This window comes from Chlorocebus sabaeus, chromosome 13 (assembly GCF_047675955.1).
Source record: "Chlorocebus sabaeus isolate Y175 chromosome 13, mChlSab1.0.hap1, whole genome shotgun sequence".
Taxonomy (NCBI): Eukaryota; Metazoa; Chordata; class Mammalia; order Primates; family Cercopithecidae; genus Chlorocebus; species Chlorocebus sabaeus.
Window position 1 is genome coordinate 86,022,464 of NC_132916.1, and position 27,326 is coordinate 86,049,789.

General features: G+C 39.6%; 1 protein-coding gene across 2 annotated transcripts in view; it reads left to right on the top strand.

Moving 5' to 3' along the window:
• MDN1 (midasin AAA ATPase 1) overlaps window positions 1-27,326 on the top strand; it is a 185,073-nt gene that overhangs the window by 83,614 nt on the left and 74,133 nt on the right. For both annotated transcript variants that reach the window (XM_073022587.1, XM_038002256.2), the window contains exons 34-50: window positions 2,358-2,576; window positions 4,228-4,425; window positions 6,010-6,218; window positions 7,192-7,314; window positions 9,905-10,102; window positions 11,971-12,078; window positions 12,443-12,631; window positions 15,667-15,756; window positions 15,862-16,125; window positions 16,270-16,531; window positions 18,083-18,242; window positions 19,069-19,185; window positions 20,115-20,323; window positions 21,259-21,407; window positions 21,763-21,974; window positions 22,293-22,513; window positions 24,071-24,184. In XM_073022587.1, coding sequence (XP_072878688.1) covers window positions 2,358-2,576; window positions 4,228-4,425; window positions 6,010-6,218; window positions 7,192-7,314; window positions 9,905-10,102; window positions 11,971-12,078; window positions 12,443-12,631; window positions 15,667-15,756; window positions 15,862-16,125; window positions 16,270-16,531; window positions 18,083-18,242; window positions 19,069-19,185; window positions 20,115-20,323; window positions 21,259-21,407; window positions 21,763-21,974; window positions 22,293-22,513; window positions 24,071-24,184 — 3,042 coding nt within the window. The remainder of the gene's footprint in view (window positions 1-2,357; window positions 2,577-4,227; window positions 4,426-6,009; window positions 6,219-7,191; window positions 7,315-9,904; window positions 10,103-11,970; window positions 12,079-12,442; window positions 12,632-15,666; window positions 15,757-15,861; window positions 16,126-16,269; window positions 16,532-18,082; window positions 18,243-19,068; window positions 19,186-20,114; window positions 20,324-21,258; window positions 21,408-21,762; window positions 21,975-22,292; window positions 22,514-24,070; window positions 24,185-27,326) is intronic.

Sequence of the window (27,326 nt, forward strand, 5' to 3'; positions counted from 1 at the left end):
TCTAAAAGTAGAGATAAGAAACTGTATAGTTCTCCTTAGATAAGGTCAGATTGCTCTCCAGAAAGATGGTATCGTTCACAACACTGCCAGCAACGTAGTGAATGTGCCTGCTTGCCACAGTCCCTCCATCAGGGAGTTTTCTCTCTCTCTCTCTCTCTCTCCCTCTCTTTTTTTTCCCCCTTCTTCCTTTGAGACAAGGTCTGGCTGTGTCATCCAGGCTGGAGTACAGTGGTACAATATCGACTCACTGCAATCTCTGCCTTCCAGGCTCAAACCATTGTCCCACCTCAGCCTGCCAAGTAGCTGGAACTACAGGCGTGCACCACCGTGGCCAGCTAATTTTTGTGTATTTTGTGGAGACAGGGTTTTGCCATATTGGCCAGGCTGGTCTTGAACTGGAATTATAGATAATGAGCCATGGTGCCTGGCCTCATTTTAAAAATACAGTAAAATCCATTATTTTATCCTTTTTAGTTTAGTGGAGGTTTAAAATTTCTTGTCTTTTGTTATTAGTAACATGGAACATTGTTTGTGTTTTATTTTTATTTTTTTGAGACATAGTCTCACTCTGTCGCCCAGATTGGAATGTAGTGGTACCATCTCGGCTCACTGCAACCTCTGCCTCCCAGGTTCAAGCAATTCTCGTGCCTCAGCCACCCAAGTAGCTGAGACTACAGGCACGTGCCACCATGTCCAGCTAATTTTTGTATTTTTAGTAGAGATGAGTTTTCACCATATTGGCCAGGGTGGTTTTGAACTCCTGGCCTCCAGTGATCTGCCCGCCTTGGCCTCTCAAAAGTGCTGGTATTACAGGCATGAGCCACCGTACCCCGCCTTTATTTTTAATAAATGAATCATTTTGCATTTGGTATTCATTATGTCTTTTGGCGTGATACACTTCATTACATTTATCATAGGTTTTAATATTCTGTTACCTTTTCATATTTGTTCTAAAAATACATATGTGAACTAAAAATACATATGTGAACCTATTTATCTCTGATGATCTTATTTCTTAAATGATCATAATTTAATTTCTATTAATGGATTAATTTTTTCATTTTCTTTTTTTTTAAATTTACCTTGAATTTATTCTTCTCTGAAGTGTGAATCTAAGTACTGGTATTTACTGTCTAGTTGAAATAGCATTTAATTTCTTTCCTCATTGTTATTGAAATTTCCCCCTTGCTTTGTCATTTTAAGCCTTTTTTTTTTTTTTTTTGAGATGCAGTCTCGCTGTGTTGCCTGGGCTGGAGTGCAGTGGCATGATCTTGGCTCATTATAAGCTCCGCCTCCCAGATTCATGCATTCTCCTGCCTCAGCCTTCTGAGTAGCTGGGACTACAGGTGTCCGCCACCACCCCCGGCTAATTTTTTTGTATTTTTAGTAGATACTATGTTTGCCAGGATGGTCTTGATCTCCTGACCTGGTGATCTGCCCATCTCGGCCTCCCAAAGTGCTGGGATTACAGGCGTGAGCCACCGTGCCTGGCCTTAAGCTCCTTTTTAAAGAGTTTTTTTTGTTGTTGTTGTTACCAGTATTCTTCCAACCCATTACATTTCTTCTCATTCATAATATATGTAGCTTTGGAGGCTATTGCTGTGCTTTATATTATAGCAGTGCTTCCTTCTAATCTTTTCTTTCTTTTTAAAATATTATTTGGTATTCATACTTTATAGATAAATGTCTACTATTGACTTAAGACGTTTTATAAAGTACTCCACTCAATTTAATTGGGATTGCTTTGACTCTATATGTACTAAAGTATTTTCTTTATTTCGAGACAAATATTATCTGATAGGAAATTGTGATAATTAGAATATTCAACTTGATTCATGAAACAAAATTTGTGAACCCCCCTAATTTGCTAAATTCTGATTGCTGCATAGATATAAAAAAACAAAAACAAAAACAAAAACTTGAATGAATGGCATTGAAAAGATGACATTCTTTATTACATTAAATGGAAAAAAACACATTTAAAATACAAGTAAAATTATAAGATATAATAAAATTTGCATATTTTCTAAAATAATTGTGATGGGAGTTTGAAACTGTGTCCTAACTCAAATCAAATGAATATTTCTTTGGGCGGTTTTCAGGTCAGTGTCTAAAACTGTAACTCCCAAGGTTTTGTTTTGTTCTTTGGATAGGGATGGACTGCTATTGATGAATCCTTTCAGAATTTGATCAAAGCTGCAGACTGCTTTTGTTAGAAAAAGCATTCATGTACATTCACAGAACTTTGCTTAGAAGGAGCAAAGACCCCTTTTAGGCCACCTGTGTGTCCCAGATTATGAACTGTTGTTCTAGGATCTCCCGCTAACAGCAAATGCTTTTTTGTTTCTTGTGTTTAGGGTCTGACATACCTGAAGTGATGCTGGATTTCATTGACTGGCTGATCCACCAAGAGTTTGGCAGAAAGTGCGTGGTCAGTATCAGAGACATCCTGTCCTGGGTTAACTTCATGAACAAAATGGGGGAGGAAGCTGCTTCGAAAAGGCCAGAGACCATCTCCACTGTGACATCTTTTGTCCATGCTGCATGCCTGGTGTACATAGATGGAATAGGTTCAGGTATGTTGTCTGGTAGCTGGTATTGTCTGGTAGCTGACAAGGGGCTCGAATAGAGGGGCATAGGAAATGGAACAAGCCCAGGCCTCTGACCCAGCTATTTTACCGAATCACTTCACAGAACATTTCCAAAACTCAGAATGGCTTTTCTTTTGTTTGTACTCTTTGAAGAGTGGTTGGCACACAAGATACGCTGCAATTTCTCAAAGCTGGTAGACCAGGTACTTAACAAACATGAAGTGGTGATTATGAGTAAAGTAAAGGCTGTTGAAATGTCTTTGCTTCTAAAGCACTGGCCTTTTTTTTTTTTAAACTTTATTAAGTTCTGGGATAAAGCTTAAAATTAAGTGTTAGGAATAAAGCTTAAAATTTTAAAGACATCGAACACTTGAACAAAGGCTTTTTAGCAAAGCAATTTTATTTTTGTGCAGAGGGGTATTTTTTTGGCCAGTTGCCATGAGAGTACACTTGAACAAAGGGCACGAGAGCCTTTTTTTTTTTTTGACGCAAGTTTTGTTGTTGTATTTTTCTTTTATTGGTTGGGGTTGGATTGTATAAGTTAAACTAATTTTGATTGGCTAGACATTTGAATTTTTTTAGATAAGGTGGGCATGTAAAAGAAAGTGGAGAGGAAGGGGAAGGGGTGTTTATAATGAGTTAGAAAGTTAGTTTTTTTTTTTTTTAATAAGGAAAGGAACGCCTGGTATTGTGGCATGCCTGGGCATTTAACAAAGGCAAAAAGGAGAAAAAGGAAAAGGTGGGGTTGCTATGAATTAAAGAATAAAAGATCAGATTATTTGAAGAGAAACCGAATATGCCGGTTTGTTACATAAGTATGCATAAGTATAAGGATACATATGTATACATAAGTTGATATATATCAACATGTCATCTAGGTTTTAAGCTCCTCATGCATTAGGTATTTGTCCTAATGCTCTCCCTCCCCTTGCCCCCCATCCCCTGACAGGCCCCAGTGTGTGATGTTCGCCTCCCTGTGTCCATGTGTTCTCATTGTTCAGCTCCCACTTACGAGTGAGAACATGTGGTGTTTGGTTTTCTGTTCCTGTGTTAGTTTTTTGAGGATGACGGTTTCCAGCCTCATCTATGACCCTGTAAAGGACATGAATTCATTCTTTTTTATGACTGCGTAGTATTCCATGCTGTATATATGCCACATTTTCCTTATCCTGTCTATCATTGATGGGCATTCGGATTGGTTCCAAGTCTTTGCTATTGTGAATAGAAGCACTGGCCAATTTTTAACATGAGTAGTCATTTTTTGATAATGGGCCTGAATATTTTAAGTTTATTTTAATGTCATAAAAATCACTATGTTCTGGTTTTTCAGCCATGAAGATTTGAAATGTAAATCAAAATGGTTACTAGTGCCACATTAGGTACTGTATGTAGGCTGATTTATCATTGAGTGTCTAGAGTGTTTTACTGAATGATCTGCTGCTTAATTGATAATCCATAGATTGTGGGGGATGGGTGTTAGACTTCTTTCTTAGAACTGCTTATACTAGAAATCACATTTAGGCTGCAGTTTTGCTGAGGCCCCTTTTTTCCAGGAACCTGTGCCAGAGCTCCTGCTGAATGGTGGTGAAGCTTGGTGTTGTCCTATTGCTTCATGGAGTGATCCTCTGTCTTATAGGGGTAACTTCCTCTGGGTTTGGTACAGCCCTTTTGGCACGAAAAGAATGTCTGAAATTTCTTATCAAGAGGCTTGCCAAGATTGTACGACTTACAGAATATCAGAAAAATGAATTGAAGATTTATGACAGAATGAAGGCCAAAGAATTCACTGGAATAGATAACCTTTGGGGAATTCATCCATTTTTTATACCAAGGGGTAAGAATGATTTTTAAAAAACCAATTTTCCTTTTCTATAGATCATAGATACTTGGCTTTTATTGTGACTTAGTTTTAATGTGTAATACTCATGATTATGTTTGCACTAACTGAGTTAGATTCTGAGTTGGGAATAACCATAATTGTGGGAATGGTTGAAAATACATAACTGGCATGTAAAAATAGAGGGAAATAGAGACTTCAATCTATAAATAGATTTATACAGTGCTTATTTTTTTATTAGTTGGTTCCCACATTAGGAACTTTCCTGTAGTAGAGCTCTAAACTTTGCTAAGGTTGAGAATAAACTTTTAAGTGGCTTGCAAAGACCTATTTAGCCTACAATGTATTTTAGCTGTAGAACCTCATCATCTTTTACAGAAACAGGTTTTGTGAACCTTTGAAGGCTGGTAATGTGTCATTCCTGATCCAGTCCCTGGCATCTGACATTTAGCCTCATAGTCATAGGCACTCAGAAAATTTCTGATGGATAAGTGAATGATTAAATAGGAAATGCAGTAGTCTAGGAGATAGTGGGTTTGTGTTCTAATTCTTCCTCTCTTTCTATCTAGATTGCCTCTACCAAAGATTTAAATGAGGCAGTTAGATTAGCTGCTTCTAAGGTGCTCCTACTTTTTCAGGATGTTGTTTCCATAGCAGGGTCTTCTGTTTCTTGTCCCACCGTCCTCTCTACATTAATAATTGATGAATGCCTGAAATATATGGAGTTGCAGTGGCAATTTACTACGGTTTCAGTGGTGAACATAACCAGTCCAGATTCCATTGCCCTTTCCCCTCTCCTCAGAGTTCCATCTCTCCTTAGCAGTATTCTCTCTTCATCCCTAATGGGCTGTATTATCTAACCATCAAATCCCTTCTGTAAGCCGCCATCATAGGATTCAGTGCTCCTGTGTAGGAGATATATGCTAGTGGCCTAGAACTGGGGTGGTAAGGGTAAGGTAATAAATGTTTTCCTAGCCTCACTCTCTTTAAACTGGTGTACAAAAACAACAATAACAACAAAAAACGAAAACAAAACAAAAATTTCTTCCAAGAGACAGTGGCACAAATGTTAACTCTTGCAAGACCATTATTAGTCCTGCATATCAGTTAACTTGTGGGTTAAGGACGTAGTCCTGAATTGTTTTGGTGGCCAAAAACATTGGATGAAATTGATTATGTGGAACCACGTGGCCCATACGCCTAGCTTACACTTGGTTTTTAGGAAAGTAAATATGAAGGTAAATTGTACAAGTACATATAGAGATTCAGGGTGTAGGTTATGAAAGGAGAGGTGTGCATTTGCAATTAGACTTATGTACCTATGTACATGTATGTGTATAGGAGATGGAGAGATCTGTGTAGTAGGCACAGTTGAAGAAAACATGCTATTGGCTGTTCCTTTAAAGCATTTTATGGATCTAAAAGTGGGGAAATATTGAAATAGGGATTGAACATTTTCACTGCAAATGGTACTTCACTAACTGATAGCCCACGTGGTAGAATTTTAAAATCTTAAGTTGATGTGTACATGTGATTTGGTGGTGTCCCGCTTATAAGTGGCTTTGCTTTTCTCCACTTAAGGACCTGTCCTACACAGGAATAATATTGCAGACTATGCACTCAGTGCAGGGACCACTGCTATGAATGCACAGAGGCTCTTAAGAGCTACCAAACTGAAGAAACCCATTCTCCTGGAGGGTTCCCCTGGTGTTGGCAAGACAAGTTTGGTGGGAGCATTAGCGAAGGCTTCAGGAAATACCCTTGTTAGAATCAACTTGTCAGAGCAAACGGTAAGCTCGGTCATCCTACAGCTGATGGAGATAGCTATAGATAGTAATGTCTGTGTCAATTTATAGTTTCCTAATTAGAAATGGTTACATTATCAGTATCCTCAAATATTTCTTTTCTTTTTTTTTGTTTTTTTGAGACAGAATCTCGTTCTGTTGCCCAGGCAACACTGCACTGTTGTGCAGTGGCACAGCTCTCCTGCCTCACTCTCCCTAATCGCTGGGATTACAGGTGCCCGCCACCACACCTGGCTAATTTTTGTATTTTTAGTAGAGACAGGGTTTCACCACGTTGGCTAGGCTGGTCTCAAACTCCTTATGTCAAATGATCCACCTGCCTTGGCCTCCCAAAGTGTTGGGATTACAGGCATAAGCCATGGCGCCGGGCCTGTATCCTCAGATATTTCATATCATAGTAAAAACCACAGCAACATGACCTTCCAAACTAAATTTTTTTGGATTTGTTAATTGTTGACGCCTATAATATTAATTCTCTCTGGATGCTTTATTCTAATTCTCTTTTGAGAGAGAATTATCCACTTTGGTATTTATTGTAATATAACCCCACTTAATTTTTTGCTTAAATTTTTTTTAAAAAGTAGTAGAAATAAAATGACTTTTAACAATCTAAGGAAAATATGGTACAGATGACAAATTGAGACTCCTTTGGAATGGAGTTTTGCTTTCTTTTTTTTTTTTAAGCCCGTCAATTAAATTCCAGGTACAGCCAATGTTGAGAACTGTTAATCTAGAGTACCAGCTCAAATTGATTAATATATGGAGCATGTTGGGAAAGTTCTTGGGGCATGTTTGGGCTTCTGGTAAAGAGGGCTGGGATTGGTTAGTTCTGTCTTGGGTGTAGAAAGGAAGAGTAGTGATGCCAGCCCAAAGTGTTTATCATTTCAGATTTAGGGGTTAGAATCTAGTTGATTTTTAAAGTAATATTGGCTTTTCTCCATTTCTTCCCTTTTCAAAGGACATCACAGACCTGTTTGGAGCAGATCTCCCTGTTGAAGGTGGCAAGGGAGGAGAGTTTGCCTGGCGTGATGGCCCCTTACTGGCAGCTTTGAAAGCAGGCCATTGGGTGGTGTTGGACGAGGTGAGGAGCCTGTTTGTCATGCTCAAGATGGTGATCATGTGTGTGAGGAGTAGTCATCCTTTCACAGCTCCATTTCACAATCCATTTCTCAGTGGAAGATCCTGCTGATGACTTTTCTCTAATGAAAAGATCCTCTGTAGTTTCTTTTAAGAATAAGGAAGGTCAGTTGGCAGAATACACAAAAAGGGGCTCCTGTACATAAAACCTACAAACTCTCCCACTGGTTAAAGTTATCCTTCAGAGGAAAACTGCATCGTCACTAGTTTAGTCTCTGACAGGCTTGCTGTTTTTGCATTTATTTTAGAGGCATTTTACAAGTAGTGTCAACCACTTCATGTTTTATTAGTGCACCAGAGAGACTAAGAAAAGACATGCAAAATGACCTACCAAAATGAAGAAACGATCAGTTACATGTGCATATTGGGAAATTATCAGAAGAAAGAGCAGAGCATGAGACATGATAAATACTGAATCTCTGACAGCTAGAGATCTGGAGCTGGGTCAGTTGGGGGTATACAATATTCAGGAAAAGGCTAGAAGTATTTGTGGAGCTGAAATGATTAGAGTGATGTACATGTCACAGGTGAGACTTTGGACACAGGTTGCAACAGGTCCCCCAGGCTCAGATTCCTGGGTCTAGTCATCAGAGAGGGTGCTGCAGGACTTCTGTCTGCTGAGCTGCTTTCTGCCTTTTATTCTTGGGATAACAAGGAAGGGGAATTTTTTTCCTTTTTTCAGATTTTTTTTTTTTTTTTTTTTTTGAGACGGAGTCTTGCTCTGTCCCCCAGGCTGGAGTGCAGTGGCGCGATCTCGGCTCACTGCAAGCTCCGCCTCCCGGGTTCACGCCATTCTCCTGCCTCAGCCTCCTGAGTAGCTGGGACTACAGGCGCCCGCCACCGCGCCCGGCTAATTTTTTGTATTTTTAGTAGAGATGGGGTTTCACTGTGGTCTCGATCTCCTGACCTTGTGATCTGCCCACCTCGGCCTCCCAAAGTGCTGGGATTACAGGCGTGAGCAGATTTTTTTTTTTAAACAAGTTGTCTGATAGAATATGTATTAGCCAGGAAAAGAGAAAGCCTAGTTTTAAAGCTGAAGGCTGCTGACCATACTTAGTATTTAGTGGAATTGCGTATTTAGTGGAATTGCATTCAGGGACTACAAGACATTCTAGATTTATAAACACACTTAACAGCGGCCTTCTGTTTGGGAATATACAGAGCTGTTTGTGCTTTGTGGTGCATATGTAAACATGACACTTGAAATTCTAATATAGTATGCTCTGATTTTTGTCCATTTGCATTTTATTAACTTGTATTTTCCCAATCTCCTTTTTCTGTGTTACCAACAAACCACACATGCTTTTTGTCCCTGAGCTCTGAACTGCGCATCTGAAGACCTACATTCAGCTCTTTTCATCCTGGCCCAAGAGCCCCTTGTAATTGTTCTTGTTTACAAAATCGGTGGAAATCAGCTGTAGTGACTCCTTTTATATCCTGACTTTGAAACCCGTTGGATATTTTGTTCAGTGTTTGAGATGGGAAAGTATTTAAAAAGTTAGCAAACCTTATCTATTCTCTACAATTAGTGTTACACTCAGTGGTGGGTTCTCAGCTCACTGTAACCTCCTCCCAGGTTCACGTGAATCGTGAATCTCCTGCCTCAGCCACTTGAGTAACTGGGATTGCAGGCATGCGCCACAATGCCTAAGTTTTGTATTTTTAGTAGAGACAAGGTTTTGCCATGTTGGCCCGGCTGGTCTTGAACTCCTGGCCTTAAGTGATCCACCTGCCTTGGCCTTCTAAAGTGCTGGGATTACAAGCGTGAGCCACCATGCCTGGCTAATTTCTGTTACACATATTAAAAACTCATTGCGAAAATGAAATATCTGTTTATTGGCAAGGTTTTCTGCAAGTTATTACTTACAGAGTAGGTTAATATAGGTATGTATAATTGATACAGTTTAACTTTTGAGAAGATTTTTAACTTTAAAATTTAATTTGAGCATTTATTCAGTGTAAACATTATTGATGTGTGTGTGTGTGTGTGTGTGTATCTATGTAAGATACCAGCCAAAATCTCTTTAACGTACATGGGAAATAAAGAATAATAGAATTGGACCAGGTACAGTGGCTCATGCCTGTAATTCTAACATTGGGAAACAAAGGATGGAGAATTACTTGAGCCCAGGAGTTTGAGACCATCCTGGACAACATAGCGAGACCTTGGCTCTACCAAAAAAAAAAAAAACAGAATTAACTGGGTGTGGTGGTGCACACCTGTGGCCACAGCTATGCAGTGGGCTGAGGTAGAGGATCTCTTGAGCCCTGGAGGTGGAGGTTGCAGTGAGCTGTGATTGTGCCACTGCACTCCAACCTGGGTGACAGAGTGAAATCCTGTCTCAAAAACAAAATAATAGAATGAAGACAAACCAACTCATAACTCAGCCTAAAATATAGAAGGTTATCAATATTGTTTGAAATTCCCTTTCTGAAGATAACTCTAGCTTTTTTTGCTTCATATTATTCCCTGCTTTTTGTTTCAGTTGTACAACATATTTGAGACAAATATATGCACTTTCTTCTTTAAATAGCTTAACCTGGCTTCTCAGTCTGTATTGGAAGGACTCAATGCTTGTTTTGACCACCGAGGAGAAATCTATGTACCTGAGTTAGGAATGAGCTTTCAAGTGCAGCATGAAAAGACGAAGATTTTTGGGTGTCAGAATCCCTTTAGACAAGGAGGTGGGAGGAAAGGCTTGCCCAGGTCTTTCCTTAACAGATTCACTCAGGTAAGATTTGCTGTTGCCATAGAGACCAAATATAGACTGTGAGGGGATAAGACTACTATTATGAAGCCTTTAAGGATGTTCACTGTGAGAATTAGACAGGATCAGCTTAACAATCCTCTTTCTTGTCCTTATATGATCAATATTAATGTGACTGATTCCCATCATTGCTTCTGTCCTTCATCTTTTGCCCCGGAAGACTGGATGTGTTATCAGCTGGAAGAAAGTAAGGTCCCCAGCCTCTTCAGGATTCTGTTACTGCACTCTGGGATGAAGTCCAATCTTGGACCTTTTCAGTTGTCCCTCTGATCTATTGAAATATATAAGAAAAATTTTCACTGAAAATAATGCATTTTAACTAAAGAAAAGTAAGAAGGAACAGAAAACTACCATGAAGAATAAAAATCCACTATTCCCCATTCAGTCATTATTAGCATTTTGGTATCTTATGCCTTTATTCTTACTTGCAGAAGGTTACCTGTGTATGTGTATGCTTACTTGTTTTAACATAAGTTCTTCAGAGTTTGGCCAATCCAGAGGTTTGGAAATGCCTCTAGATTTCTTTAGTGTCACTGTCCCTTATGATTAAGAATTGGCTGAGTGTATTTTAAGAATGTTTTATTGGCTGGGCGTGGTGGCTTATGCCTGTAATCCCAGCACTTTGGGAGGCCAAGGCAGGTGGATCACCTGAGGTCAAGAGTTCAAGACCAGCCTGGCCAATATGGCGAAACCCCGTCTCTATTAAAAATACAAAAATTAGCCGGGTGTGGTGGCGGGTGCCTGTAATCCCAGCTACTCGGGAGGCTGAGGCAGCAGAATCGCTTGAACCTGGGAGATAGAGGTTGCAGTGAGCTGAGATCGTGCCATTGTACTCCAGCCTTGGCAATAGGACGAGACTCCATCTCCAAAAAGGAAGAATGTTTTATTGAGAAAACTTTCACTTTTATAGTGAATACTCATATCTACCACCCAGATTTAAAAGCATTTTACATTATACATAGGAAATTTTTAATAACATCTTTTTTTTTTTTTTTTTTGGGATGGAGTCTTGCTCTGTCTCCCAGGCTGGAGTGCAGTGGCGTGATCTCTGCTCGCTGCAGTCGCCTCCTCCCAGGAGCAAGCTATTCTCCTGCCTCAGCCTCCTGAGTAGCCGAGACCACAGGCGCATGCCACTGTGCCCAGCTAATTTTTGTATTTTTAGTGAAGACAGGGTTTCATTGTTCTAGTTGGGATGGTCTCGATCTCTTGACCTCATGATCCACCCGCCTTGGCCTCCCAAAGTGCTGGGACTACAGGTGTGCGCCACCACGCTGGGCCTCTTTTTTTCTTTAATTCACTAGAATAGACCTTAAAAGCAAAACCTCTACTCTGCTGTGTTTAGAAGATTTTGTGATTTTTTTTTTTTTTTTTTTTTTTTGATACAGAGTCTCACTCTGTCGCCCAGGCTGGAGTGCAGTGGACGGATCTCAGCTCACTGCAAGCTCCGCCTCCCGGGTTTACGCCATTCTCCTGCCTCAGACTCCCGAGTAGATGGGACTACAGGCGCCCGCCACCTCGCCTGGCTAGTTTTTTGTATTTTTTAGTAGAGACGGGGTTTCACCTTGTTAGCCACAATGGTCTCGATCTCCTGACCTCGTGATCCACCCGTCTCGGCCTCCCAAAGTGCTGGGATTACAGGCTTGAGCCACCGTGCCCGGCCGATTTTGTGATTCTTTATTCTCAAAGCACAAAAAAGAAATTTCTATAACTGAAAATTATCTTTCTCATGTATTGTTACTTGGTGTTAAAGATTTTACATAATAAGACATGGAGTCATTTCTAGTGTTAAAGAGAAACAGAGGCATTTCTTCATGTTATTTTTGGATTTCTAGGTCTTCGTTGATCCTCTTACAGTAATTGACATGGAGTTCATTGCCAGTACTTTGTTTCCAGCCATTGAGAAAAATATTGTTAAGAAAATGGTTGCTTTCAATAACCAAGTAAGTACCTACATGTATTGGTTTCTGTTTTTTCTGACTGTATTTGAACAAGCATTTTTTCAACATAGGGTTCTACCAAATTATCAGGATCTCTAACTAAAATTACTTTGAATTCTACAGGTTTCTAGTGGAAGGCACACTACATAGTGGAGGCATCCAGTAATTCATTTCTGTATTGTGACTACTAGTGTTAATGCTTAGAGGATATGCCAGGCATTTGGAAGTCTTGAGAAAGAGGCATCTGAATCAAGCCTGTTAATTTTTGTTTCAGATTATGTATGCTTTTGTAGTACATTCCTAGTACTTAATGCAGTGCCTAGTAGCAAGCAGGGCATGTTTCCCAATCAGGATGTTTTCTTTCTAGATTGATCATGAAGTGACTGTTGAGAAGAAGTGGGGGCAAAAAGGAGGACCCTGGGAATTCAACCTCCGGGATCTTTTCCGCTGGTGTCAGTTGATGCTGGTTGACCAGTCCCCTGGGTGTTATGATCCTGGTCAGCATGTGTTTTTGGTCTATGGTGAAAGAATGAGAACCGAAGAAGACAAAAAAAAGGTGAGTTTCACACTTGGTATTTGTATTTCTTTCCATCTGAAAGTTGATTTCCTGTGGGTGAGAAAGGACATACTCACACTAATAGCAAGCCTGTTTTTTTTTGAGACTGAGTTTCACTCTTGTTGCCCAGGCTGGAGTGCAATGGTGCAATCTTGGCTTGCTGCAACCTTGCCTCCCAGGTTCAAGTGATTCTCCTGCCTTAGCCTCCAAAGTAGCTGGGATTACAGGTATGAGCCACCAGGTCCAGCTAATTTTTTTGTATTTAGTAGAAACGGGGTTTCATCATGTTGGTCAGGCAGGTCTCTACTCCTGAACTCAGGTGATCCACCTGCCTCAGCCTCCCAAAGTGCTGAGATTACAGGCGTGAGCCACCACGCCCAGCTAGCAAGCCTGTTAAAGCTGCTTCAAAATTTAAAAGTTAAAAGAACAGACTAAACGTTCTCCTACCTTGCAGTCTCGCTATATAGAGTAGCTTGCTTTAGAGGACATAATTTGCTTATCTATCCTAATCCCCATGATCACAAACCTTAAAGCAGTATTGCCTTCCAGTAATAAAAAACTAAGTCTTCATCATCTTTACAAGCACCAAGGTGAGAAGCAGGAGGAGGCAGACAGGCGATACTCAGTAGAAGAGGAAGGTTTTCTGTTTTGTTTTGTTTTTAAATAAATGTCAAATTACAAAGCATTTTATCTAGAAAGTGTAATCATGTAAAGGGAGAATATTCTGCGTTTAAGTGAAAATAAAAATACCTGTTTGTAAAACTAGAATTCCTACTGTAAGGAGTTGTAATAATGTGTGCATTTTAGTTTGTGGTATTTAAAATTCTGTCTCGCTGAATGTGCATAATAGCTGTAGGCAGGAGGTGCTGTCGTGCCATCTTATAGGTGAAGATCCAAGGCTGAAAGTTATGCAGTGTCACAGGTAGCAGAGCCAGCTTTCCAGTTTAGGCCCTCTCCAGTTTGTCTGCTCTTTCCTTCTAGTAAACTTCACTGTTTGAAAATAAAGGAATAGATACATAGATGCCTACACTAGAAGCAGTAACCTCCTTGTTGAAATGTGAAGATGTGGCTGGCCCACAGCACACATGACTTTCACAGCCCTTTCATTCTGCTACCCATTCTGTTTGTTCTTATTTTTTTGAGGCAGGGTCTCACTTTGTTGTCTAGGCTGGAATGCAGTGGCACAATGCCGGCTCAATGGAGCCTAGACCTCCTAGGCTCAAGGGATCCTCCCACCCCAGCCCACTGATAAGCTGGGACTATAGGCACATGCCACCATGGCCTGGCTAATTTGTTTTTACTTTTAATAGAGATGTGGTCTTGCCGTGTTGTCCAGGCTGGTCTCATACTCCTGGGCTCAAGCAATCTTGCTGCCTCGGTCTCCCAAAGTGCTGTGATTACAAGTGGAGTGAGCCACTGTTCCCGGCCACCCAGATCTTCTTTAGTGTGGTATTCAGAAACTAATTACACATAACTCATTTATCATATGTAGGTGACTTTCAATCATTCGATTAGGAGAAAGTCTTAGTAGTTTTTAATAGCTTTATTGTTATATAATTCACATAATCAGCTAGTATTTTAATTTCTTCATCCACTTATTATAGTATATTATGACCAAAACATGTGCCAGTTGTTGAATGATTGATTCGTCAGGTGCTGGGTCACTGTGGTATGTGGAAGTTTTCCATCACTCTTCCGATTCAGGGTTATTGTAATGGACCTTATAGGTGTTTTCTAGCTGGGGAGACAAGGTCAAGAAAAATAATATCATAGAAGGATAAAGTCTGTAAAAGCTAGAAGAGTCCAGTTGAATTGAATTTTGATTTTATAAAGCTAAACTGAAAAGCTAGATTGGGAATTTTTTTTGAGACAGAGTCTTTCTCTGTCACCCAGGCTAGAGTACAATGGTGTGATCTTGGCTCACTGCAACCTGGGTTCAAATGATTCTCCTACCCTCAGCCTCCCCAGTAGCAATATTTGTAATTTTAACCCTCTGGTAGAACATCAGGGGTTGGAGGTTGTATGCTTTAGTGTGGAACATGAGGTCATATATCACCTGTACTTATAGGTGGGTGACAGAAACACTTTCCTATGCTGCTTTTAGTCTCACAGTCCATTGTTTGACACTGATTATTATTTTATCTATATTATTTTTATTTTCTAACTTCATTGCAGTATTCAATTGTATGAGTATTGATGCTTTTTAGAAATACTATTTTGTATGCTTTTTTTTTTTTCTGGCTCTAATTTTCCCTACTTTTATGGGCTAAATTAATGTTTTTTATATACCTCTATCCCCCTTCACCATTACTCTTAGATTTTTTAGAGAACCAAAATCAAAGAGAGTTAACGAAACATTTTCTAATAGCATTACTGCTAACGAAAGGATAACAATGTAAATAATTGATTAGAGGAATAAATTTGGTTTTCGTATCTACATAAATGTTTGGAGGTATAACATGTTTTTGGAGGCTGACTGGCTTAGATTTAAAATCGGTCACTAACCATGGGCAAATTCTATAACTCTTGTGAGTGCTGTTATCTATATAAAATGGACATGATAACTATTTTGCATGGGTATAAAGATCAGAAATAATCTACCAAAGTACTTAATACAGTGTTTGGTACATAGAAGATGGTTATTGAGTGGTCGTTTTTCTTTATAATCTTTGTATTACCGTTCTGTCTTCTTTTTAGGTAGTATCTTCAATGACGAAAGCAAACAGGTCTTTTTTGTCTCTAGATTTCAGTATTACAGCGTCCATGGCTTCAGTTTAATTTATGGTGCATTCTCACTGGAATCTCAGATAGTTTGGAATATGACTGCTATGTTCTCAATCTCAAATTTACTTTCATTCCAAAGAATTAAATAAATGCATTCGATCCCTTTTATAAGAGAAAATTCAAAAGGATAAGGGAATTGTGGCCAGTGTTTTTAGAATGGTGACTCTTATCACTGTGCTTGTTTTCTAGCAAGTTTGCCTAAGAATTAGGTGGAGTGATTTGTGTTTTATTGCACTGTCTTCTTCCTTTAGGTCATTGCTGTATTCAAGGATGTGTTTGGTTCAAATTCCAACCCATACATGGGAACCAGACTATTTCGTATCACCCCCTATGATGTTCAGGTAAGGAGACTAGAATAATCCTTTATCCTTTGGCTTTTTTTTAATGGTTTCTTCTGCTCCCACTACCAGGCACGCTTGTGAAATCTCACTGGCATGTCATTTCAGTTGGGCTACTCGGTCCTTTCCCGTGGGAGCTGTGTTCCTCACCCATCCCGCCATCCCCTGTTGCTCCTGCACCAGTCATTCCAGCCCCTGGAGTCAATCATGAAGAGTGTGCAAATGAGCTGGATGGTCATCCTGGTCGGGCCAGCTTCTGTGGGCAAGACCAGCCTGGTCCAGCTTCTGGCACACCTTACTGGCCACACATTAAAGATCATGGCTATGAACAGTGCAATGGATACTACTGAGCTGCTGGGTGGATTTGAGCAGGTAACCAGTCTGCCTTTATATTTTTTGGCAAAGTGTAATAAACCCCGTGATCTGACTGAGGGTCTTCTGAGTTGGTGTTGACCAACTCTGACCATAGGGTATTCTCTGACCCTATGATGAGTTCATGTCCTCTGGAAATTACAGGTTGATCTTATACGACCTTGGAGGCAGCTGCTAGAGAAGGTGGAGGGTACTGTAAGGGCACTGTTAAGGGATAGCCTCCTTATCAGTGCTGATGATGCAGAAGTAGTGCTGCGAGCCTGGAGTCATTTCCTTCTGACATACAAGCCTAAGTGTCTTGGAGAAGGTGGTAAAGCTATCACGATGGAGATTGTCAACAAACTGGAAGCAGTGTTATTGCTTATGCAGCGACTCAACAATAAAATAAACTCATACTCGAAGGCAGGTATGTATATTTGGATCTCTGTATCAGGCACTTATCATTGCTTATATTGTGTCCATTTACATGTAACAGATTTACAAATGTTTTGTATTAATTTAATAATTATTAACGATCAGAACTTGTGGGAAAGTTTGGCCTAGAAAGTAAAATGAAGCTGAGGTAAAGTATTCAGAATAGTTGATCATGAAAAATCAAATTGGAAAAAAATTGGTTACCATGCTTTGTGGTTTATTTTGTGTGTAATCACCTATAATGATAAAACAGCATGTAAAACTTTTATTGTTATCGGCTGTTTTTTTACTCAGTAATTTTTCAGGAGAGAGAGCATTTTAAACTGAAGAATAGGAGTCTGAATTCATAGGATGTGTTTATTCATTTATGTGGAGATGGAGGAAATACATCATTCTGTATGCCATTCAATTAACGTGGAAACTTCTCTGATTTTGTGGTGCCACTTTCAGAGTGGTAGTGAGCATGCTCTTAGGGAGGATTCAACCTAAAGGCCCATAGGTTGTGTCTGTCACTATGCTTGTCTTTCTTTATTTCCAAAGCCTGCATGTAACTGATTACAAAGTGTTGATTCCTTATGGCTGAAGAAATCAGACATCCCACTTCTAGGCCAGCAAACGTTTATCTGTGGCGGTGGGCCACTCATTTACTTTCTTCATTGTTGATCCGTCATTTCTCACTTTAAGCCTGCCATTTGAACTTGAAATCCTTTACTCATTCACTCTAATTATAAAAGATATCTGATGGAGTCATGTGTCATGTATTTTTAAATGGGTGTTGTAAAACTCATTATTGAGTTAAGAATTTCTGTTGTAAACACTATACTGAATATATGTACTTTTAATCACCGTGACAACACTGCATTATAGGAAGGATTATCTACATCTAATAGATGAGGATGTGAGTGTTCATGTGAGTGTAGGCAAGTAGAATTACTTGCCTACAGTTTTATAGTTGGCAAGTGGTTGGGCTATGGTATGTTAAGTCTAAACCTTGTTACTCCCTCATCTTTTGAAGTAGAAATCCAATGTGTATTACCTTGTGATATGAAAAATAGTCATAAAACAGTTTCTAACCGAAAAGATCATTTGAAAATTTTCCAGGGAAGGGCTATATAAGGTATAAAGCATTTGTCTAGTAATTACCAGTTACTACTATAATCATATGATATGCTCATTATAAAGGAAGCGCAGTTTGCACTGTGTGAAGTTATAGCACTTTCATTTAGTATAAATGCACTGATAGGTGGGAAACATCCTCCTTTTGCCATTTGAGAAACCATAATACAGAAAAATCATTTGCCACCTCTATCACCGTATAGTCAACCCTGAGTAGCTATTAATACAGAGAACCATTAAGAAGTATTTTCTGTCTTAAACTTAACTTTCTTATCTGTGTATAAACAGAAGCAAAACATTCTTCTATTTATTCTATTATGAAATCTTAAAAACCTCAGCTAGAAGTATCAAGCTTCCTTTTCATAAACTTAATTCTTGGTTTGAAGTTAAGTGCTGTGGATGGTGATTCTTCCCTGTGACATTTCAGAGTTTGCCAAACTTGTTGAAGAGTTCCGAAGCTTTGGTGTGAAGCTTACACAGTCAGCCAGTGGCCGTAGCCGTGGCACATTTGAATGGGTTGACAGCATGTTGGTTCAGGCCCTGAAGTCTGGAGACTGGCTTCTGATGGACAATGTTAACTTCTGCAAGTAAGAACCTTATGCCTAATCATCAGTGGTCCAGCTTGAAATTTGGGATATGTTTGTCAAAGTAGAAACCCAGATAGAAGTGCTGGTATTTTGAAGCTACTATTTTTCTTAATTATGTAGGCACCCTCAGCCATAGTCTATAGACTTCTCCCTATGGTGAACAGTTGTAGTTTGTCATCAGATAGCTATAAGATTTCAGCTCTGTATGATAATTTTGAGCTGAACCAATGTCCTTTGAGTTAGGCCTTTTAATTTAATATCAGAAGTCTTTTGTTAGGGTTTCTTCAGTGCAGTTTTTTCTAATGCAGGGTCTGACACAGGGCAGGCATTTATTAAATGGCCATCAGTGACACAGCGATTCAACCACGTATCATTCTTGATCTTACAGTAAGGCAAAGGACAAGTGTGAAACTATTGTACATATACAGTTAACATAGAAGCTACTGCAAGTTAGATTATGGCTATTTCTTCATGTTACAAATTAAAATCCAGCCACCTTAAATGGATTTGATAATGTGGAGGGATGGGGGGCAGGAAAGGCAAAAGTGAAAAGGTTATAGTGGAAGGAGCTTATCATTATCTTTAATTTCATTTATTCAAAAATATCTTATGTTTTACTGTGTATAAGGCCCTGGGCTATGTGCCTAGGGAAGTGAGAAGGGAAATCAATGGGGAATCTACTTTGGAGAGATAACTATTGTATCTGGGTGAGTGATTGTGCCAAAAGGAAATGTGAGTCAAAAGCATTTGGAGCCCCGTGCATGGAAGGAAAGAAGAGTCAATGCAGCATGTTAACCTATCCACCATCTGAATTCTGTCTCTGCAGCCCATCAGTGTTGGATCGTTTGAATGCTTTGCTTGAACCTGGAGGTGTCCTCACTATTAGTGAGAGAGGAATGATAGATGGATCCACTCCCACGATAACACCAAATCCCAATTTCAGGTATTTATATCTCTTACATTTCTGCCTCAGAATCTGACAGCCTCAGTAGCAGAGGTAGATGTTCAGTAGGACTTCCTTCTATATTTTATTTATAAACTGAATCATGGGGAAGTTCACCCATTTATTAATTCACTTAACAAATGCTTACTGAGGCTTTACTATTTGCCAGGCACTGCTGGGCTGTGGGAACATAGCATAAACAAGAGGAGCAAGGTCCTTGCCTTGCATTGGTGACAAAGGTGGGAAGCAGAGATACCAGTCACAATCCTTTTGCAGTAATTTAGTTAACACATCACAGTGGCTTAGATGAGGGTGGTTTGATGAGTTGATTTGCTAATGGACATGTGGGTTGAGAAAAGAAGCATCAAGGATGACACCTATGTTTTTGGCTTGAGTAACTGGGTAAATGGGGTTACCATTCATTGAGAAAGGGTTGCCATTCATTGGTAAAGGAGCAGGTTTAATTTGGGGAGAGTCTACAGGGAATCAGCTGTTTGCTTTCAGACATAAATGAGAGGTGTATGAAAGTAAAGTTCAGACATCATAAACTAGATGAAGATGTTGATGGGCATTCAATATATGAGGTCAGTTGTTTCAGGAGACTACACTTGCTTCCTGTTCTGCCGTCTGTAGGTTGAGTTGAAATAATGAATTAATACAGCCTACTTTGGGGAATATCTGAAGGTTAAATTTTTAGAGTTCTCAATAGTAAAGGTACACTGGATATATATCATACACAGTAACTTAGGAAAGTAGTTTTAGAGAAAATCTTTCGCTATATTGATGCATACTAGAAATAAAAGATCCTTGATGTGAATTCTGTGACAATGAGTCACGTAGGATTTGCCCTCACTGTTTGATGCTGAGCTACACCTTTGGTTGCACTGGGATTTAAAATAGTTTTTTTCTTTGAATTGCTATTTTTCTAGACTTTTCCTCTCGATGGATCCTGTTCATGGAGATATATCCCGAGCTATGAGGAATCGTGGACTCGAAATCTACATTTCAGGGGAAGGGGATGTGAGCACCCCAGACAACCTGGATTTGAAAGTTCTGCTGCACAGCCTTGGATTGGTGGGGAACAGTGTATGTGACATCCTCTTGGCTCTACACACACAGACCCGGAACACTGTTGTAGGTGAGGTGCTTGACTTTTGGGCCTTTGCAGAGTTTAGTCTTCAAGAAATTTATGTTATTCCATTGGACTGCTAGTCAAAGATTTCTTACATTTAATGTATATAGAAATTATCAGGAAAACTTGTTAAAAATGTGGATTTCCAGGCACCCCAAGAGATTGGGTTTAGCAGGGCAGGGTGAGGCACAGGAATCAGTATCTCAAAGACGCTTCCTATGTCATTCTGATGCGAGTAAGCAGAGGCTAACCCTTGAGTAATTCTGCTTTACGCACTGAGGTTTATGAAGTTTGCCCATCATTTCTCCAGGGTCATCAACAGCCTCTTGAAGTTGGAATAAAGAGGAAACTGAGTTATTTAAAGCAGACGGGTGTTACTTTTTCTAAATGTTCAATTACACAAAAAGGAGCGAGATAATAAATGGAGTATTGCTTGTTGGTTAACTACTCTGTGTTAGGTACCATGCAGATTGTTTATTCAATCTTTACATTAGTTCTGCAAGGCATATGTTTTCATTTTCCAGAAAAGACTCAGAGTTTGAGTAATTTATCAGTTAATAGTAACAACTGGAATTTGCAAATGGGTCTGTTGGATTTCAAATCCCATGGTCTTTTATGAGGTTACACTCAACTTGCCACCTTCATTGTGTGTCAGCATTAGATTAAGGATATATGTGACCAGGCTTTATCACATCTATAAATGAGTCCTCCATAATAAACTGCAGACAGCCAGAGAGAAACAGGGGAGATAGGAATACATAGGTTCCTACGGGTCCATTGTGCCCTTGGGGGCTCTAGAGTCTACTTAGATTAGAAGGTTTTGTAAAGTAAGTATTTGGGTGGGGCTGAGTGGAAGGAGGTTTGATAGAAGGACAGAATTTATCCATTTTCATTGGAGATTTTAAAGACTATTGTTTATAGATGGCAATTTTTTTTAATAGGTTCTCCAACATCTTCTGTATCAACTCTAATCCGGACAGCCGTACTAATTGTCCAGTACCTGCAGCGAGGGCTGAGTTTAGACAGAGCCTTTTCTGAAGCATGCTGGGAAGTATATGTCTGTTCCCAGCATTCACCAGCAAACCGGAAGGTACTGTGAAGTATTGCAGAATGTTTCTAAGTTGTAATACCCTACATTATTCAGTACAAGGAAATTTTAAAGGTGGCAACCCAGTGACCTGAGAGAGTTGACCTCCGCAGTTTGCTTAAATAGAGATCTGGTATCCAGGTACTTCTCTGGAAAATAGCTCGACTATAAATATTCCTCTTTTTTTTTTGAAACTTACATGTCATCAGGCAAAGTAGAATTTAACTTGTGTTTTTCATTGAAGAGTGTATTACAGGTTGTTGTGAGGTGGTCACATGGAATATTATTACTTTGCTGTTTTTTGGCGAACATCACTTTTATGTTGGTACCACTGTATTGTGTTTTTGTCTCCTACCAGCTTGTACAGGCTTTACTGGAGAAACATGTTTCTTCTCTGCGAGCACATGAAACCTGGGGAGACTCCATTCTTGGCATGGGACTGTGGCCAGATTCTGTGCCCTCAGCGCTCTTTGCTACTGAAGATTCTCACCTGTCTACAGTCCGAAGTGATGGACAGATCTTAGCATATTGTCTCAACAGGATGAGCATGAAAACCAGCAGCTGGACAAGGTCAGTGGAGCCTTCATCTTGTGTCTCTGGTTTCTTGGCTGGTTTTTGTTTTTGCTGGAAATGGTCAAGATACAATGTATTTAACTGGAGCATTCTGTGACCATTTATTATGCAGCTGTCATAGTTTTATTGTTCATTGTGATATCACTCACTATTTATTATTTATTAGGTATGTTTTACCTTTCTTCCTCTGTGGGAGACTCACCTTTTTTCTCTTACCTTTGATCCAATATTTGTGAAAGGGGTTTTCTCAGTTATTTGGAATGTGAAATAAAAGGTTATTGTAGTACTGAGTTTGTTCATTTAAATGAATTTCAGGAGTCAGCCTCTTACCTTGCAAGACTTAGAGAAAATTATGCAGTCCTCCAGCCCTGAAAACCTGAAATTCAATGCAGTCGAAGTGCATACTTACTGGATCGATGAACCAGATGTTTTGGCCATGGCTGTTAAATTGCTCATAGAAAGAGCAACCAATCAGGATTGGATGCTCAGAGTTAAATGGCTTTATCATTTAGCCAAGAATATACCGCAGGGGCTTGGTGAGTAGAACAGCTTAATTTGTCCAGTGATGTGATTTATATACATTTATGCTATTTAAGTGCCTCAGCAGCTGTGTTAATCTGTGACTACACTGTTAAAATTACATTTGGGAGATCTCCTAGGAAGAAATTCGTGGCCTAGCATTACTGTTGAGGAGCAAGTCTGCCTGTAGATGTGTCACAAGATAAACTTTTGTTTCCATGTTATCCTTAGCATTTCAGGACATATTCACCTTCCTAACAAATTCAAAAGGAAAGCATACTGTATTATTTTACTTTTTAGTTTTGAACATCTGCTTTTTGTGCTGTACTGCTGCTGCAGAACCATTCTATCTGGGAAAGGTATTAGTTTTGATAAATGCATTTCTTCTAAAAGTATATAAGATTCTAATCTTATTTTAGTTTCAGTGCTCCATGTTGTCCCACTTGGAGTTGTCCCTTGGTATCTGTGGGGGATTGATACGAGGACTCTCCCTCCCCCACCCACCCAGGGACACCAACATATGTGGACGCTAAGGCCCCTTATATGAAATGGGATAGTATTTTCATATACCCTACACACATCTCCATGTATGCATCAAATCATCTCTGGATTACTTATAATACCTAATACAATGTAAATGCTATGTAAATAGTTGTAGTATGTTGTTTTAAAATTTTTTTTTTTTTCTTTCCCCCCCCCGAGACGGAGTCTCACGCTGTCACCCAGGCTGGAGTGCAGTGGTCGGATCTTGGCTCACTGCAAGCTCCGCCTCCCGGGTTTACGCCATTCTTCTGCCTCAGCCTCCCGAGTAGCTGGGACTACAGGTGCCCGCCACCACTACTGGCTAGTTTTTTTTGTATTTTTTAGTAGAGACGGGGTTTCACCGTGTTAGCCAGGATGGTCTCGATCTCCTGACCTTGTGATCCGCCCGTCTCGGCCTCCCAAAGTGCTGGGATTACAGGCTTGAGCCACCGCGCCCAGCCTGTTGTTTTAAAATTTGTATTATTTTTGTTGTATTTTTATTTTTTGTTTTTTCAAATTTTTGAATATTTTTGATCTGTAGTTGGTTGAATTCCACAGATGTGGAACCCTCAGATATGGAGAGCCACTTGTACTTTCTTTGTAGTTCTTTCACTTTAAGAGAGGACAAAGCAACAATAACAACATTGCTTGAATTGTAAAGTACGGAACATGGAATTTGTTGGTGGAGATTAAGTAACTGAGTTTACATGAGCCTTTCTACTTCATGAGAATTTGTCGATAAACCAGTGGATATTTGTAATATTTTGTAACACATGTGGTCATCTGTCTAAGTATGTGTAGAGAATTTTTATAAATATTTTTGTCTCTATTGTCCTATATGATAGCCACTAGGCAGCCACAGAGAGCGACTAAAATGTAAATGTAGATTTAAAGAAATCAAAAATCCAGTTTAGTTGCAGTGGCCACATTTCAAGTCCTCATATATAACTAGTGGTTATTCTATGCAGCTATAGAACATTCTCATCACTGCAGAACGTTCAGTTGGATAGCACTGCTTTAGAGTCTAACACTGGTTTCTCCTTCCTCCACAGAGTCCATACAGATTCATTTGGAAGCCAGTGCTGCATCTCTCAGGAATTTTTACTCACATTCCCTCTCAGGTGCAGTCAGTAATGTTTTCAAAATATTACAACCAAATACGACAGGTATGCACTTTTGATTTTTAGCTCTCAGCACTGTTTTGGAAATTTATCTTTTGAGTTTATGGGGAAAAGATCTTACCTGTTAGAGGTCTCAACATAACAGTAGTTTTTAGAAGACTCATGATATGCAGAAGCAAATTTTGCCTCTTTTTTTTTTTGAAACTACCTTTTCCCCACCCCCCCCACCCCCCGCAATGGGACAGGGTCTCACTAAGTTGCCCTGGCCTCAAATGATCCTCTTGCTTTGGCCTCCCAAAGTGCTGGGACTAGAGGCTTGCGCCACCATGCCTGGCCTGAAACTATCCATTTATCTTCCAGCTTCTGAAGGAGGCTGATGATATGCCATGGAGTGAAAAGAATCTAGGAGTGGGAACACTGGGCTGTGGTACCAACTCTGCCACAAACTGGCTTGGTAGATTTTTGGCTCATCATTTACTATTTCTGCCTGTGTTTAGAAACTAGAGGAATTAAGCTCTTATTTCTCTGAGGTCCCTTCCACCCTTAACTTTGTGTTGTCTACCAGTATTGTTAGTAGGAAGAGTTTCAAACCACGAGATATTTGACTTAAAGGAAAGTTAAACAGGGTCATTTAATTTAAGAAAATATAAAACTTTAATGATAGATGCAGTGGCTTGTACCTGTGGTCCAGCTACTTGGGAGGTTGAGATAGGAGGATTGCTTAAGTCCGGGAGTTTGAGGCTGCAGTGAGCTGTGATAGTGCCACTGACTGCATTCTAGCCTGGGCAACAGAGCCAGACCGTGTCTCTGAGAAAGCTTTGATGACAAAGTTATAAAACCATAGTGATGACAGAAATAGACATCTAAGATATCTGATCAAAGGAAGTATTCAAGATTTATTTTTTTAAAATAAGGAGTGAGAGAATAAACATTTCCTAGAACAGTGTAATATTAACTTGATTGACACAAGCATTAATTAGGAAAATGGGCATTTTCACAACACCAGATTTAAAATTTTCTACCTCCATCTTCATTTGATGTTGATCAAAATATACCACTGGCCATTTGGTTTAGAAAAAAATATGCATGATGCTTTTGTGCTAAATAATTCCTTTATGTGCACTAAAGATCATGGAGTGAATGGGAAGAAATCAAACAATAGAGAAAAATACTTTGCTAGTCAAGTTGTGGCTGAACTCAGTCTTGGCTTTCCACTACGAGAGGACTATAACTTTTACAAACACAGTTCTATAGTAGCAGCTTTCATTTTCAGCAGGCATCACTTGTCTGTTGGAACACATTAACTCGAACTGTCCTTTTCAGTTTTGTAACCTTTTTATCTTACTGAGCGTTGGAATATGGGTTCCCTCCTTAATGTACCTGCTGTTGACAGTATGTCCTGGGTAGTCTGGGTAGTCTACTATATGGCGGATGCTTTTAAAACTTAAAGTGCTCCACTGAACTGTCCTGCTAGCCACCTTCAACTTAATGTTACCCTTTTGGTGTCTCACCTCCCTTCCTTGGGTTTTCACAACTTCTAGAGAGTGTCAGTCTCCTCCTGCTGCTTCACAGAAGTTGTGTCAGATGTGAGTCAGAGGATTGTGGGGCAGCAGCAGCCACAGCAGCAGGCACACTCTGATTATAGAGAAATTGTTTTTAAGTTTTAAAAAATTGCCTTGTTTTCTTTTTTTTTTGTTTGTTTTTTTGTTTTTGTTTTTGTTTTTTTTTTAATTTTTTAAAATTTATTTATTATTATTAAACTTCAAGTTGTAGGGTACATGTGCACAACGTGCAGGTTTGCTACATATGTATACTTGTGCCATGTTGGTGTGCTGCACCCATCAACTCGTCATTTACATCAGGTATAACTCCCAATGCAATCCCTCCCCCCTCCCCCCTCCCCATGATAGGCCCCGGTGTGTGATGTTCCCCTTCCCGAGTCCAAGTGATCTCATTGTTCAGTTCCCGCCTATGAGTGAGAACATGCGGTGTTTGGTTTTCTGTTCTTGTGATAGTTTGCTGAGAATGATGGTTTCCAGCTGCATCCATGTCCCTACAAAGGACACAAACTCATCCTTTTTTATGGCTGCATAGTATTCCATGGTGTATATGTGCCACATTTTCTTAATCCAATCTGTCACTGATGGACATTTGGGTTGATTCCAAGTCTTTGCTATTGTGAATAGTGCTGCAATAAACATACGCGTGCATGTGTCTTTATAGCAGCATAATTTATAATCCTTTGGGTATATACCCAGTAATGGGATGGCTGAGTCATATGGTACATCTAGTTCTAGATCCTTGAGGAATCGCCATACTGTTTTCCATAATGGTTGAACTAGTTTACAATCCCACCAACAGTGTAAAAGTGTTCCTATTTCTCCACATCCTCTCCAGCACCTGTTGTTTCCTGACTTTTGAATGATCGCCATTCTAACTGGTGTGAGATGGTATCTCATTGTGGTTTTGATTTGCATTTCTCTGATGGCCAGTGATGATGAGCATTTTTTCATGTGTCTGTTGGCTGCATAAATGTCTTCTTTTGAGAAGTGTCTGTTCATATCCTTTGCCCACTTTTTGATGGGGTTGTTTTTTCTTGTAAATTTGTTTGAGTTCTTTGTAGGTTCTGGATATTAGCCCTTTGTCAGATGAGTAGATTGCAAAAATTTTCTCCCATTCTGTAGGTTGCCTGTTCACTCTGATGGTAGTTTCTTTTGCTGTGCAGAAGCTCTTTAGTTTAATGAGATCCCATTTGTCAATTTTGGCTTTTGCTGCCGTTGCTTTTGGTGTTTTACACATGAAGTCTTTGCCCATGCCTATGTCCTGAATGGTACTACCTAGGTTTTCCTCTAGGATTTTTATGGTATTAGGTCTAACATTTAAGTCTCTAATCCATCTTGAATTAATTTTCGTATAAGGAGTAAGGAAAGGATCCAGTTTCAGCTTTCTACTTATGGCTAGCCAATTTTCCCAGCACCATTTATTAAATAGGGAATCCTTTCCCCATTTCTTGTTTCTCTCAGGTTTGTCAAAGATCAGATGGCTGTAGATGTGTGGTATTATTTCTGAGGACTCTGTTCTGTTCCATTGGTCTATATCTCTGTTTTGGTACCAGTACCATGCTGTTTTGGTTACTGTAGCCTTGTAGTATAGTTTGAAGTCAGGTAGCGTGATGCCTCCAGCTTTG